General features: G+C 43.4%; 1 protein-coding gene across 13 annotated transcripts in view; it reads left to right on the forward strand.

Moving 5' to 3' along the window:
- The window catches only part of Slc2a11 (solute carrier family 2 member 11), a 45,795-nt gene that overhangs the window by 19,626 nt on the left and 11,611 nt on the right, over positions 1-14,558 (forward strand). For 7 of the 13 annotated variants that reach the window (XM_078038866.1, XM_078038869.1, XM_078038867.1 and 4 more), the window contains 9 exons: positions 1,907-2,031; positions 4,689-4,818; positions 5,382-5,530; positions 11,167-11,354; positions 11,485-11,595; positions 11,967-12,068; positions 12,146-12,221; positions 12,454-12,581; positions 12,797-13,431. In XM_078038866.1, the coding sequence (XP_077894992.1) occupies positions 1,907-2,031; positions 4,689-4,818; positions 5,382-5,530; positions 11,167-11,354; positions 11,485-11,595; positions 11,967-12,068; positions 12,146-12,221; positions 12,454-12,581; positions 12,797-12,997 (1,210 nt within the window). In that variant the 3' untranslated portion in view covers positions 12,998-13,431. Of the gene's footprint in view, positions 1-1,906; positions 2,032-4,688; positions 4,819-5,381; positions 5,531-11,166; positions 11,355-11,484; positions 11,596-11,966; positions 12,069-12,145; positions 12,222-12,453; positions 12,582-12,796; positions 13,432-14,558 lie in introns of those variants that run through there. The other 6 variants (XM_040289312.2, XM_040289314.2, XM_040289313.2 and 3 more) reach the window with 3 other exon arrangements.

A 14,558-nucleotide genomic window follows, 5' to 3' on the forward strand; every position in this document is an offset into this window, starting at 1 on the left:
ATCTACAGTATCTTCATTCAAGATCCAGAATCTGGGAAGACAAGTTGTTCTTGGGTGACATGACTACATTTATGAAGGAGTGGGAAAGAGGCAAATCCAGACAGAACACAAGTGGCTACCACAGTTCACCCCTTTGCTAGCTACCAGACTATACGGACCCTTTCTCCCATACATGTAGTCTAAAAGTGACCCCACCTAACATGCCATATACGCCAGCATCTGTATTCACTCTTCCTTGTGTGATTACAGATGCATTGTTTTGAACATTAGAAGCGTTGTTTTGTCACAGCCACCAGGAGCAATGTAATAAAGGTATTCTTCCTGAGTGTGGGAGTTTTATGGAATCTCCATTCTTCTACCAGCCCTGCAGTTACTTAGGCCCTTTTGATATTCTGTACTTTATGGTAAATTTAAGGACAATATTTTCCCCTTATCTGTGGGGGATATGTTCTAAGACCCAGTGGATGCCTGAAACCACCAAGAGTGCCAAACCTTATACTTACTATATTTTTTCCTGTATACACATACCTATGATAAATTTTAACTTACAAGTTAGGCATAATAAGGGATTAACAATAAAAACTAATAAAACATTGAACAATTAGAATAATATATTAAAATAATATTTTTTGAGAGAGAGAGAGTTTTTAATATTTATTTTTTTTAGTTTTCAGCAGTCACAACATCTTTGTTTGTATGTGGTGCTGAGGATCGAACCCGGGCCGCACGCATGCCAGGCGAGCCCGCTACCGCTTGAGCCAGATCCCCAGCCCCCTAAAATAATATATTGTAATAAGAGTTCTTTAAAACATGAATTACTTACTTGACCCTCATTTGTACTCTTTCACTCTATGTCATACCTTACTTACCAAGACATATAGGCTACTTGCTGCTTCCTCTTCTCCAGGTCCTTTCAGTGTGAACTCATCAAAGTAGTGGGCCAGCAGGATGTTCCATGGAATAATTGTGGTCCACAGCATAGAACTGTTGTATCATTAAGGCAGTTTGGTTGAGGTGTATTGCTGTCCATGCCAGGTGAAAGCAAAGTGTTTCTGGCATTATCTGTGTATTGAAATGGAAAAAAAAATGCATTCACAGGGCAAAGTCTGTTTTTTGTTTTGGTACTGGAGATTAAACCCAGGGATGCTTTACCATCAAGCTGCATCCCTGCTCCCCGCCCCCCCCCCCCCACTTTTGGTACCAGGGATTGAACCTAGGAGCGCTTAACCACTGAGCCACATCCCCAGCCCTTTTTAAAATTTTATTTTGAGCCAGGGTCTCACTGACTTGCTTAGGGCCTCACTAAATTGCTGAGGCTGGCTTTGAACTCACAATCCTCCTGCCTCAGCCTCCAGAGCTGCTGAAATTCCTGGCCCTTTGTATATTTTTAAAAGAGGATCTCACTAAGTTGCTGAGGCTGACCTCAAATTTGCTATCCTCTTGCCTCAGCCTACCAAGTTGCTGACTATATAGACATGAGCCCTCATGCCTGGTTTCTTCTAGGGTTTTCATTAAGCCTAAGAAATGATATATGAGTTCCTTCATTTTACAAAGGAGTTTGGGGAAAGCAATGCTTATTCTAAAAAGCAAAAGCCATAAAATATAAACTCTTGTCATTTCATGCTGCTGTGCGAGCAGAAAGGAGAGTAATTTGGAGGGGGGTGTTGGGGGAGGAGTGTGAGAGTGTGCATTTCAAGGCATTCCACAAGTGAGCCAAGACGCAATGGCTACTGCTTATTTCAATTTATGTAATTTATTCTCATTGACAGCACTCACACATGCATACTCACATGCACACACACACAGGTCTGTGACTGATCAAGACTAGGGGTGATACAGAAAGGAAAAGAAGGGTCCCTCTGAACCAAACCAAAGTGTCTTTTTCCCGTGTCCCACTTTCCCCAAGGAAGAAGTCGCTCCTGGTGAATAACATCTTTGTGGTGGCTGCAGCGTTACTATTTGGCTTCAGCCACAAAGCAGGCTCCTTTGAGATGATCATGCTGGGAAGATTACTCATGGGAGTCAGTGCAGGTATGGGGGCATCTCATCCTGCCTGTCTATTCCTATTCATTCATTAGTTCCTTTATTTCCTTCTTTTGTTCCTTTTATTCACTGACATATTTTCATTCACACCTACCTGTTTTGCAAAATAATTAAATATGGTTTATCTTAAAAGATTTGAATAACTAGATATTTACAGTAGATGTATAAAAATGAAGAAGTTGCAGGAATGGGGAAAACATCCTTAAACTTGCACTACCAACACTCTAAACCTGAGTTTCCTGGCAGCCAAGGCATAAAGGGACATAGGATTACTTCTCTAACATTCTCTTCCCCTTATCTGGGGCAGATATGTTATATATCCCCTTTTCTGTGGGGAAAGGATAGCATCTTAGGAACTCCTGAGTTTCTGAGGCTTGATATGTGAGGGAGAAGAAGTTTTAGTACATATACATAAGCTTTTAGGGATTACAATTAAGTTACAACTTGATTCTCTACTTTTATACAGCCAGATATTGATGTCCTTATTAGTTACCCATTCCTGTGAAACAAATTACCCCCAAACTTAGTGGCTTAAAACAACCAACATGGTTTATGTGTGTGCGTGCACTGCCGGGGATGCAACTCAGGGCCTTGAGCATGCTAAGTAAGTTTTCTACCACTGAACTGTAGCCTCAGCCCGTAACCATATTTATAATACCAGTTTCTGTGGGTCAAGAGCCTGGAAATGCCTTAGCAGGGTAGCTCCAGCTTGAGGTCTCTCATTAGGTCATGCTCAGCTGTCAGTTACAACTGCTACCACCTGAAGGGGCTGGATAATCTTTTCCGAGATGGTTCCCTCATAGGCCACTGGCAGGAGGCTCCAGCTCCTCGCCCTGTGGGTCTCTCTGTAGTGTTCCTTGAATATCCTCATGAAACATGGAAGCTGGTATTCTCCAGAGTGAGTGGAGAGAGAGGTGGGGGTGGGGGTGGATGAAAAGGAATTTTTAGTGCTCTTTGTGTCCCCCTTTCAGAAGTCATGCACCACCAGTTTTCCCACATTCTATTCATTGAAAGTGAATCTCTAAGAACAACCCACACTCCAGGGGAAAGGAACTAGGTCAGACTTTGTCATTTTTCCCTGAATATATCCAAAAAAGAAGGAATCCCTCCTCAAATGTTGGAAGGAAGAGCAGAGGTAGCCCTGAGACTCCTTGACAATCAGAGCAATTGCCTTCCTCTGAATTCTCATCACCCATGAGAAAGGGGCTGACACTGATGGGAGATGTTTCCTGACCCCAGGTCAGAGAGTGGGGTGGAGGTTTCCCAGGTATATGATATCCTAATATGGCCTCCTAGCTTTTGGCATTTGTAATGAATGAATGGGCAGCAAGGGCACTGTCCAGTTTTGTTTTCCCATTGGCTGTATAGGTGCCAGATGTGTCCATGGGGGAACTGGAATGAGGTGAGGACCTACATCTGTAGTGGTCAATGTAAAGCATTGAAATGAGAACCTGGAAAGCTGGAAGGCATCCAGAACATGGTCCCTTCCCTTTTCCTTCCACCCCCAGCACTTGAGAGACTGTATACCAACTTTCCATCACTATAATGAAATACCTGAGGCTATTAACTTATGAAGAGAAAAGATTTATTTTTGGCTCTGGTTTTGGAGGTTCTAGTCTAACATTGTTTTGTTTTGTTCTGTTTTGTTTTGGTACTGGGGATTGAACCCAGAAGTGCTTCACCACTGAACTACATCCTCAGCCTTTTTTATATTTTATTTTGAGTCAGGGTTTCACTAAGTTGAGAGCCTCACTAAGTTGCTGAGGCTGGCCTTGACCTTGCAGTCCTCCTGTCTCAGCCTTCTCAGTTGCTTTGGATTATAGAGGTGCACCACCATGCCCGGCTCCACGCCAACATTGGAGTGGCACTTTTGTTTTAGTCCTCTGGTGATGACAACATATTATGGTGGGAGTATGTGTAGGAATAAATCATTCATCTCATGAGCCAGGAAGCAAAGAAGAAGAGTAGGAGACTGAGGTCCCACAATCTCCTTTAAGATCTTGCCTCCAAGCCAGGTGTGGTGGCGCATGCCTGTAATCCTAGCTGCTGGGGAGGCTGAGGCAGGAGGATCACAAGTTCAAAGCCAGCCTCAGCAGTGGGGAGGAGCTAAGCAACTCAGGGAGACCCTGTCTCTAAATAAAATACAAAATAGGGCTGCGGATGTGTCTCAGTGGTCGAGTGTCTCTGAGTTCAATCCCCAGTACAAAAAAAAAAAAAAAAGATCAAGCCCCCAATGACCTAAGGACCTCTCATAAGGCCCCACCTCATAAAGGTCCACAGTATCTCCCAAGAGCAAGCACCTGGAGACCAAACCTTTAACACATGGGCCTTTGGGGGACATTCAACGTTCAAACTGTTGCAGAGACTTGAATACCTAGAAAGATCCCATGAATATGTGGGATTGTGATGAGGAACCAAGGGATGGGGAGAGCCTATCTGGGAAAGATGACTTCTCTCCCAGGAATCCTGAGGCGTTGAGCTGGGATCTATCATCCCTATAGAAGGTGAAGTGGAACCTCTCAGAGTGTGGGGGGTGAGGGAATGGCCCACTGAGTCACAGCCCAGCAGACAAGAGGCAAGAAAGACATGCAGGCCTCACAAGGACCCTCTTTGTGGCTGAGCACCCTTGCTATGCGCATGTCCAGGCGTGAGCATGAACGTTCAGCCTATGTACCTGGGGGAGAGTGCTCCCAGTGAACTCCGAGGAGCAGTGGCCATGACCTCAGCCATCTTCACAGCCCTGGGAATCGTGATGGGACAGGTGGTCGGATTGAGGTGAGTACCCCTCCCCCTATGCATTTATGGCCCCTTCTGCTTTCAGGGACGCCAGTAAAAATCTGTCTTCACCCAGATTTCTCCCCTCCCCACCATTTGATTAAAGCATTGCTTCTATGCATGAGGGCATCAAAACCCTGTTCACAGCCACGTGTCTAATATAAAAAAAAGAGCTTTTCAATCAGCCAAACTTTGGTATGAATCACCTTCTCCCATCTTCTCCAGGGTAGGGAGCAAAGAACAGTTCTTGAAAGCAGGGAGGGTGAAGATTTGGGCTTTTGGAGAGGAACTTGTTCTGGCCATCATAGGAAAAAAAAAAAAAAAAAAGGAAAATGCAGAGCTTGGATCCCCAGGGAAAAAAATTGCTAGGGATAAGGTGGGGCAGGGGCCCTTCCCTCTCTCAGTTCCTACCTGGTTTGGAAGGATCTTGATGTCCAAACTCAAAGCTAGATAGAAAGAGTCACAGGCCAACATGACCCTCTGCAAGCAGGTTAGTAAGGCAGGCAGGGGTCAAGGGGGAAGGTGAGGAGACAACTGTTCTGTCCTGTCCTCTGCCTTCCTAGGGAGCTGATGGGTGGACCACAGGTATGGCCCCTTCTGCTGGCCAGTTGCCTGGTGCCTGGGGTACTCCAGCTCGTCTCATTGCCCCTGCTTCCTGAGAGCCCACGCTACCTCCTCATTGACTGTGGAGACACAGAGGCCTGCCTAGCCGGTGAGTCCCTGCCCTTGGGCCTCTGGACTATATTTGTTCCAAGGATGCATCTCACCAGTACAGGTCCTCTTCTTTTGGGTTCTATTTAGTAGGGAAAAGCTCTTTTCTTTGTGTCTCAACTTCATGATCTATTCACATATGCCTTCAAAATTCTTTGTCAAAGGGATATCCTAAATTATAGGGTAATAGGATGGGTCAGACCACCTTTGTCATCCAGGAAATCCAGGTGAACATAAAAATACACATGCACACACACACACACACACACACACACACACACACACACACACGAGAGACACTTATGCAAGACCTCACCTGCCCAATGCCAACTGGGTGATGATTGTTATGTCAGTTAACTATAATAAATATGGTCAAGGAACAATTGCAAAATCTCTGGCTTAAAACAACAATCATTTATCACATCTTTTACTCATTTATTCCTTTGGCAGCACAACTCTGCTGATCTCAGCTGGGCCAGGAATTGGTCAAGTCTGGTCTGAGCTGGGCTGCTTCCGTTCTGTATATTTGTCCTTCTTCTCAAACTCTTGGTACTAATGAACTCAGGGATGTTCTTAGTGTGGTGGTGGCAGAGGCACAAGAAAGCAAAACAGTTGCACAAGTACTTTCAAAACCTTCATCCCTCAACCCCATACCCATTAATGTCCCATTCACATGCTGGTGAATCCAAAGCCTCAGAATGGGAAAATCAGTGACGTGCTCTCCCATGGCAAAGAGTGGGGTTTAAGGAGGGATGAAGACCAGGGCCCAGGAATGTATTCTTATTGATTAGCCATCATGACCACATTTTTCTTTTTTCTTTTGAGATGGGGGTCTCTGTATGTTCTAAAGCTAGTCTCAAACTCCTGAACTCATCAAGTAATAGGCATAGTGCCATGCCTGTCCATGGTCACAATTATTATGTATATCCCTCCTCTCTGCAAAATATGTTCAGTCCCATCTCAGGATCCCCCAAAGTCTCAGTCATGACATCAGTTTTGAAGTCCCAGATCCTTTTTTTTGGACCATGGATTGAACCCAGAGATGTGTGACAAATAAGTAACATCCCCAGCCCACCCACCCGCCCCCCACCGCCGTTTTTAAAATAATTTTTTTTAGGTAGATGGACCCAATATCTTTATTTATTTGTTTATTTATTTATACGTGACACTGAGGATTGAACCCAGTGCCTCACACGTGTGAGGCAAGTGCTCTACCACTGAGCTACAACCCCAGCCTCCCAGCTCTTTTTTTATTTTACTTTTTTGAGACAGGGTCCTGCTAAGTTGCTTAGAGCCTCACTTATGTTGTTGAGTCTGGCTTTGAACTTGTGATCCTCCTATCTTAGCCTCCTGAGCCACTGGAATTACAGGCTTGCGTCACTGAGCCCAGAGAAGAAGTACCAGATCTTAGGATCGCATTGAATTATATGTACCTTTTTTTTTTCCTTAGTGCTGGGTATTGAATTGAGGGCCTTGCACATGCTGGGCAAGCACTCTCAGCCTTGAAAGCTACATTCTAAACCATTTTATTTATTTTGAAACAGAACCTGGTTAAATTGCCCAGGCCGACCTCAAACTGGCAATCCTCCTGCTTCAGTCTCCTGAGTCCTTGTAATTAGAGGTTTCTACCATGCCCAGCTTTTATTATTTTTTTGAGATCGGTTCATCCTAAGTTGCCTAGGTGGGCCTCAAATTTCAGTCCTCCTGCCTGAGCTTCCCTGTAGCTGGAGTTACAGGTGTGATCACTGCTTCTGGCTATGTGCCTTTTTTCCATCCAGATACCATGGTTTTTAAAAAGCAGGTCTTCTAAATTTAAAACTATAAACTTCTTAGAAGAAACAGACATAAATGTATGGGCTTTGGATTCAGCAATCGTTTTTTCAATATGACAACGAAAGTATGGTCGACAATTAAAAATATAGATAAGTAGATATCAAGAACTAAAAAAAAAACTGTCATGCTTCAAGAAGATAAGAAAATAAAAAGGCGTCGGGTGCGGTGGCACACACTTGTAATCTCAGGGGCTAGGGAGGCTGAGACAGGAGGATGAGACAGGAGGATCGTGAGTTCAAAGTCAGCCTCAGCAACAGTGAGGCGCTAAGCAACTCAGTGAGACCCTGTCTCTAAATAAAATACAAAATAGAGCTGGGGATGTGGCTCAGTGGTTGAGTGTCCCTGAGTTCAATCCCTGGTATCCCTCCCAAAAGAAAAAGAAAGTAAAAGGCAACTTGTGGAATGGGAGAAAATTTTTTTCAAATCATTTAACTGGAAAATGAGTTGTATCTAGAATATGTAAAGAACTCATAGCTCAGCAACAAAAAGATAACCAATTTTCAAGTGGCAAAGGATCTGAAAAGACATTTTTATTTAGAAGATATACCAGTGGCTGATACGAGCATGAAAAAATGCTCAACATTGGGGCTGGGGAGTTAGCACAGTTGGTAGAGTGCTTACCTTGCATACACAAAGCCCTGAGTTCAATTCCCAGCACCAAAAGCTCAACATCATTATTCACCAGAGAAATGCAAATTAAAATCATGAGATGCAATTTCACATCCATTATGATGGCAGTAATTTAAAAAGTCACATAGAAACCAGTGTTGGCAAGAACATAAAGAAATTGGAACCCTTAATGTAAAATGGTGTGATAATTTAGGAAAACAATCTGAGAGTTCCTCAAATGATTTAAATAGAGAGTTACCATATAACCCAGCCATACAACCCAAGGGAAATGAAACCTATGCCCCCCGCCCCCCCCAAAAAAACTTTGTATTTGAATATTTGTAGTAGCATTATTCATAATAGCCAAAAGGTAGATGCAAATAAAGCATCCATCAATTAATGAATAGATCAATAAAATGTGCATATTCATACATTGGAATATTATTTAACCATAAAAAGGATTGAGTAATTGATACATGTTGCAATGTGTATGAACCTTGAAAACATGCTACAATTCACAATATCCAAGTTATGGAAACAGCCTAGATGTTCATCAACAGATGATGGACAAAGAAAATGTGGGAGAGATACACAATGGAGTTTCATTCAGTCATAAAGAAGAATCAAATTATATCATCTTAAGTGAAGTAAACCAGACAAAGAAAGTAAAGGGCTATATGTTTTCTCTGATATGTGGAAGTGAGAGAGGAGAAAGGAAAGGAAAAAGGAATCTCATGAAAATGGCAGGAAGACCCATAGAGTAGGGACAGGCAATGGGGGAAGGATGAGGAAAGGGCAGGTTAGGGGCTGAGGAAGGAAACTAAGCAAGTTTGTCATGTGCGTGTATAAATGTGCCACAATGAAATTCACTATTCTGTCTGCGCCAATAAAAAACTTATGCTATGTAAGAGAAGCCAGTCACAAAAAGCCACATGTATGATTCCATTTCATGAAATGTCCTGAACAGGCAAGTTTGTAGAGAGAGAGATTTGTGTTTCCTGGGGCTGGGGGCATGAAGGGCTGACTGGAGTGTGACGGCTAAGGGATTTCTTCATGGTTCTAAAATTCATGGTGGTGATGGTTGCACAACTCTGAACTCATTAAAAACCACTGAGTCATGTTCTCAGGAAAAAAGGACCTAAAAGGGTGAATTGTGTGGTATGTAAATTATATCCCAAAATAGATGTGTTTTTTTTTAAACGATGAACTTCTAAAACTGAGTAAAAGAAGTGGAAGAGGTTGTAAGTTAAAACAAGTTCACTTGTTGAATTAAAACAGTTGACGGAATTTCCACCTGAAAATGTCTATGTTCTCACTGAGATAGACTTCCTAGCATAACCATATGCTAGTAAGAGTTTGTAATCCGAAAATGATGTGTCAGATACAAATAATGCAGAGGTAGCACAGTTCCAGGTAATGACAAGCTCCAAGGTGTGTCCTGAGCGTGGGTGGCTAAGGTGGAGTGGAGGAGGAGTCGCCAGAGGCCAGGGAAGTCAGGGAGCTTAATGCAACCAGAAGTATTTGCTAAATTGAATCAAGGAATTACTTCCCTAACTCGCCCTGTATCAGGCAGTATTAAAGCATCACTGTAACCTTTAAAGTCTTAAAAATTACTGTATTTTCCCTAGGCAAATTTTATTTTTATTCTACTGAATTCAGGGTTAGGTGTATGAATTTGAAAAGAGAGCACACCCAAGTTACTTCTCATGTGTGGAAGAAAAAAGGAGATTTTTTCAATACTCTATAATTACACTAAGAATATATATAAAAGAAACTTTAGGAGAATAAGCTTCCAGAAATTTAGAAGCAAAACAATGAATATACAAGACCATAAATAAAATACTGAGCACCTTTGTTAACTGATTCCAAAGATTCACCTAAGACCATCTTCCTTTGCAGTTCCAAGATTAGCAGAGTCAGAGGGAGGGTTTCTGGGAACCCCATAGGCTTTTTCCCTTCATCAACCCATCTCAGAGGATTTTCTCATGTCCCAACTGATCTTTTCTTAGAAGCCATCATTTGCTCTCACCTGTGGGGTCCCTACACTCCCGGTCTCCAAATATAGTTTGGAGTATAATTTCCCCAATTTCATTGTTCCCAAACCAATCTCCTCCACTAAGACACACTAAGAGTCCAAGGAAGGATATAGAATCCATTGCATTCAGCACTGAGTAATTTAATAAGGAGAATTGGATGGTGTTTACAAATTAACTAGAATGATTGGAGGACTAGGCTCTAGGTAGTGGCTACAGGAACATTCCCAGAGAAACACAGAACTGAACATCCAGGCAAGCTACTGGCTCTGCAGTGTACAGGATGATGACCAATCAGTCAACTAACACTGGAACTGCTGAGTTTATGAATCTGCAAGCATAGCTGTGATCCTGGAATCAGAAAGTCAGGACCAGGAAACTACCACTGTCACACCACAACTGCTTCTCAACACCCATAAAGCCAGTGACTGGATACTAGACCAATTCAGAGAAACCTCAAGATTTTGCAAATGGTCCAAGATCTTGTTCACCAGCAGAAAAAGTAAAAACTTGGAAGGGAAGTAGTTTCTGTTTCACTTCTACTTTCTAGGCTAAAATCAGAGTGTGTATAATAAATTCATCCAGGAGAAAAAAAAAAAACAACAGGTCTTCTTCCCATCCCACACTCAGTGTATAATGGTCAAAGTGAGACAAGGTAACCAGAATTTAAGAGTTTAATTTCAACCACAAGGTGGCCAAAAGGCACAAAGCAGTCATTGATCCATAACAATTCTGTAATGCCCCTGGGAACACTTGCCAGGTTTCCCTGGCTTGATCTGCCCCCTGGGAAAGGTTCTCCATGGTTTTTGCTTCTGCCCTCTGAGATAGTCACCTTCCTTTATACTTTCTGGAGAGTATTGGGAAGTGTGCTGCTTTTAGTGGTTGAGTAAATTTCTCAGCTGCTGCCTGTAGGAAGTTAAGGCATTGAGGTCTTTTTTTGTCTAACTGGCAGAGCTTTTGCTAATACAGTCTTCTCAAAAATGATGTGAATTTTCTATGTATTTGATTTACATGGAGAGAGAGAGAGAGAGAGAGAGAGAGAGAGAGAGAGAGAGAGAGAGAGAGAGGTGGAGGTATTTTGGGGTGGGGTGAAGGGTTTACTGCTGGGTAGTATCAAAGAAGGCCTGAGGGAGAGGAAGTGCAGCACCCTTCTCCGTCTCAGCTCTGCAGATGCTGCGGGGCACCCAGGATGTGGCAGAGGAGATGGAAGAGATGGAGGAGGAGCGTGCTGCCTGCCAGGGCCGCCAGGCACGGCGCCCATGGGAGTTGTTCCAGGACCGGGGCCTGAGGAGGCAAGTGACAAGCCTTGTGGTGCTGGGCAGTGCCATGGAGCTCTGTGGGAATGACTCGGTGAGGCTCTGCCCTGTCCTGTCCTGCACCCTAGGTCTGCTGAGGGTTTGTGCTGTAGGCAGGTGGGAGCCATGGAAGGTTTAGGGGAACCAATGCTTCAGAGCTGCCCCTCCTGCTGGCCCAATCCTAGGTGTATGCCTATGCTTCCTCAGTGTTCCGGGAGGCAGGAGTGCCTGAAGAGAAGATCCAGTATGCCATCATTGGAACTGGGAGCTGTGAGCTGTTTGCAACTTTTGTTAGCGTGAGTCTAGATTTGGGCCCATCCCTATCCCCAGTCCTGCCAGAGGGACGCTTGGGATACTGATGCTCTTAGGACTTTGCATTAAGCTATTTTCCACTCCTGTTCATGGTGGTAAAGTACAGCAAGTCGGCAAGCATTCCTACTGTTGGCTGGGCATTCACACCATTGCTTTGAGATGAGAACCCTAAATGAAATTGAGTAATTAACCAAGGTCCTCTGGGATATTAATAAAGTTGTGACCTTCTGAAGCAATAAACTGCACCTCCCTCTTAACACACACCAGCTTTCCCATGAGACCCCTCGGTATTGCCTGTTCCCAAACTAAGAGCCCAGTGTGTGGTACTTTCCTGAGTGGCTCCTTTCCTTTGCAGTGCGTGGTGATTGAGAGGGTGGGTCGGAAGGTGCTGCTGGTAGGGGGATACTCTCTGATGACCTGCTGGGCCAGCATCTTCACAGCTGCGCTGTGTCTGAAGGTAGCTGGGGGGACGGGGTGAGGGGTGGTAGCTGGGCCAGGTCTGTTTTCCACCTCACTCCACCTTATCTGCTGCAGAACTCCTTCCCCTGGATGCCCTATCTGGCCATGTCCTGCGTCTTTGCTTTCATCCTCAGCTTTGGTATCGGCCCTGGTGAGTGGGCCTGAGGGCCTCTGGTCTTTGGGCCTTGCTGAAGGAACAATGGGTGACTGAGTGAATGATGGTGGATGTGACTGTAATGTCATTTTCAAATCCCAGACCCACTTGTGCTGAGGCTTCTGGGAGGACTAGAGGAGGACATCCAGGGGCCCCCATGCAGATGGGACTAAGATGACAGAGAGGCAGGGCAAAGAGCCCTGGATGATAGCCCTCTGACCTCTTATAGCTGGAGTGACGGGAATCCTGGCCACAGAGCTGTTTGATCAGACAGCCCGACCTGCTGCTTACATGGTCTGTGGAGCCCTGATGTGGATCATGCTCTTCCTGGTTGGAATTGGGTTCCCCTTTGTCATGGTAGGCCTGCCCTTCCCCCCGGGGTAGGAGGCCCTGCTTCAGGTTTTGTCCCTATCACTGGAGCACCCCAGGGAGTGGTGCCTCTGTACATGAGAACTGAGGCCAAATGGGAGGGACCTTATGTGAACCAAGGGAGCAAGTCTTTTCTCATAACTTGTCATGGGCCTTCCATTGAGAAGGGACACAACAGGTCTTGGGGTTTCTTTAACCCATAGGAGAGCCTGTCCCACTTCCTCTTTGTTCCTTTCCTCGGTGTCTGCATCTGTGGAGCCATCTACGCTGGATTGTTCCTCCCTGAGACCAAAGGCAAGACATTCCTGGAGATCTCTGAGGATTTACACAGACTCAGCTTGCCCGTGCAGGCCCAGGGCCCCACAAGGAGCAGCAGGGAGGTCATCCAGTCCACAGAGCTATAGCTGCACAGTTGTGGCAGGGGCTAAAGGTGGCTGCTGCCCTGTCCTTTGCTTTTCAGAATGATTTGCATTTTAATGAGTGTTTATTCAGCACCTACATTTGCCTTTTTTATACTTTGATATAATTCTATATTATTTGTACACATTTGTGTCCGGCTTTCTTTGGAAAAGTTTAGTTGCGTGTGTTAGTATACATTCCTTTGTGTTGCTGAGTAGTTATCCCCTGTATGGGTATATCATGATTTGTTTATCCCTTTGCCTATTGGGGGCTGGGGATACAGCTCAGTTGGTACAGTGCTTTCCTTGCATGCATAAGGCCCTGGGTTCAATCCCCAGCACTGCCAAAAAAAAAAAAAAAAAAGTCTTTGGTAGACATTTGGATTACTTCTAATTTTTGGCCACCATGAATAAAGCTGCTGTGAGTATTCCTATGCAAATTGTTGTATAGATGTGTATTTTCATTTTTTGTGCATCTGTTTGGGCTGCTATAACACTGTATCATAGACTGGGTGGCTTATAAACAATAGAAATATACTCCTAATTCTGGAGGCTGGAAAGTCCAGGGTCAAGGGCCCACTTCCTGGTTTATAAACATTTGTTTTCTTGCTGTAACCTCCCATGGCAGAAGTGAAGAACTTCATCTCTTTTATAAGGCACTAGTGGATCCCATTCATGAAAGCTCTACCCTCATGACCTAATCACGTCTTAAAGGCACAACTTCCGAATACCATCATATTAGGTAGCAAGAAATCTCTAGAGAGTAATATTTATTTGGGAATGACAGAGCATTGCAATGGGAATATGTGGACCAATACTAATCTATGGGTGCATTCAAGAAGGTCAGACAAGTAGTTTTTATAGGGAAAAAAGGGAAATTTTTTGGTGAGCTGCGTGGATTAAAAGTATTCATTGGTCTGTTCTGCAAGGTGATTATAGTAGTGTTTTATACTTTCACTAGCAGTGATTTGAGAGTTCTGCATACTCCAAATCATCAATATTTGGTTGGTATTGTCAGTATTTTCAATTTGACCATTCTAGTGAGTGTGTAGAAAGTAGTGTCTCTCTGTGCTTTAATTATGGTATTTTCTTGATGACTAATAATGTTGACCACCTTTTCATGTGTTTAGTATGACCATTTATCTGCTTTTGTGAAGAATCCTTTCCTATCTTTTGTCTACTATTTTTATTGAGTTACCTTATTTTTTTAATTAACAAGCATTTTTATTAACTTTTTTGAAAAATTGATTATGAGTTTAATATTATATTTTTAATATTATATTTTTACCTGGGCAACACATTTAGAGGTTCTTAGGAATAAGAATCAAAATAAAATAGTCATTAATGTAACTAGACTACATAGTTGTATCAAAAAAGAGAAAAAAAAATCAGTGTTTTGTAACTAAGTCTGAGTTTAGAATATATCACCTGCTTTAAATAATATTTAAATCCTAAAAGATGAAAGACATTTTGCAGGAGAAAACAGGCTCAAGAAGGAAACATTACAAAAGATATAATAATAATTACTTTGAATCAAATTTATGAATCAACTTCTTTCTCCAAACAA

This window comes from Ictidomys tridecemlineatus, chromosome 2 (assembly GCF_052094955.1).
Source record: "Ictidomys tridecemlineatus isolate mIctTri1 chromosome 2, mIctTri1.hap1, whole genome shotgun sequence".
Classification (NCBI taxonomy): Eukaryota; Metazoa; Chordata; class Mammalia; order Rodentia; family Sciuridae; genus Ictidomys; species Ictidomys tridecemlineatus.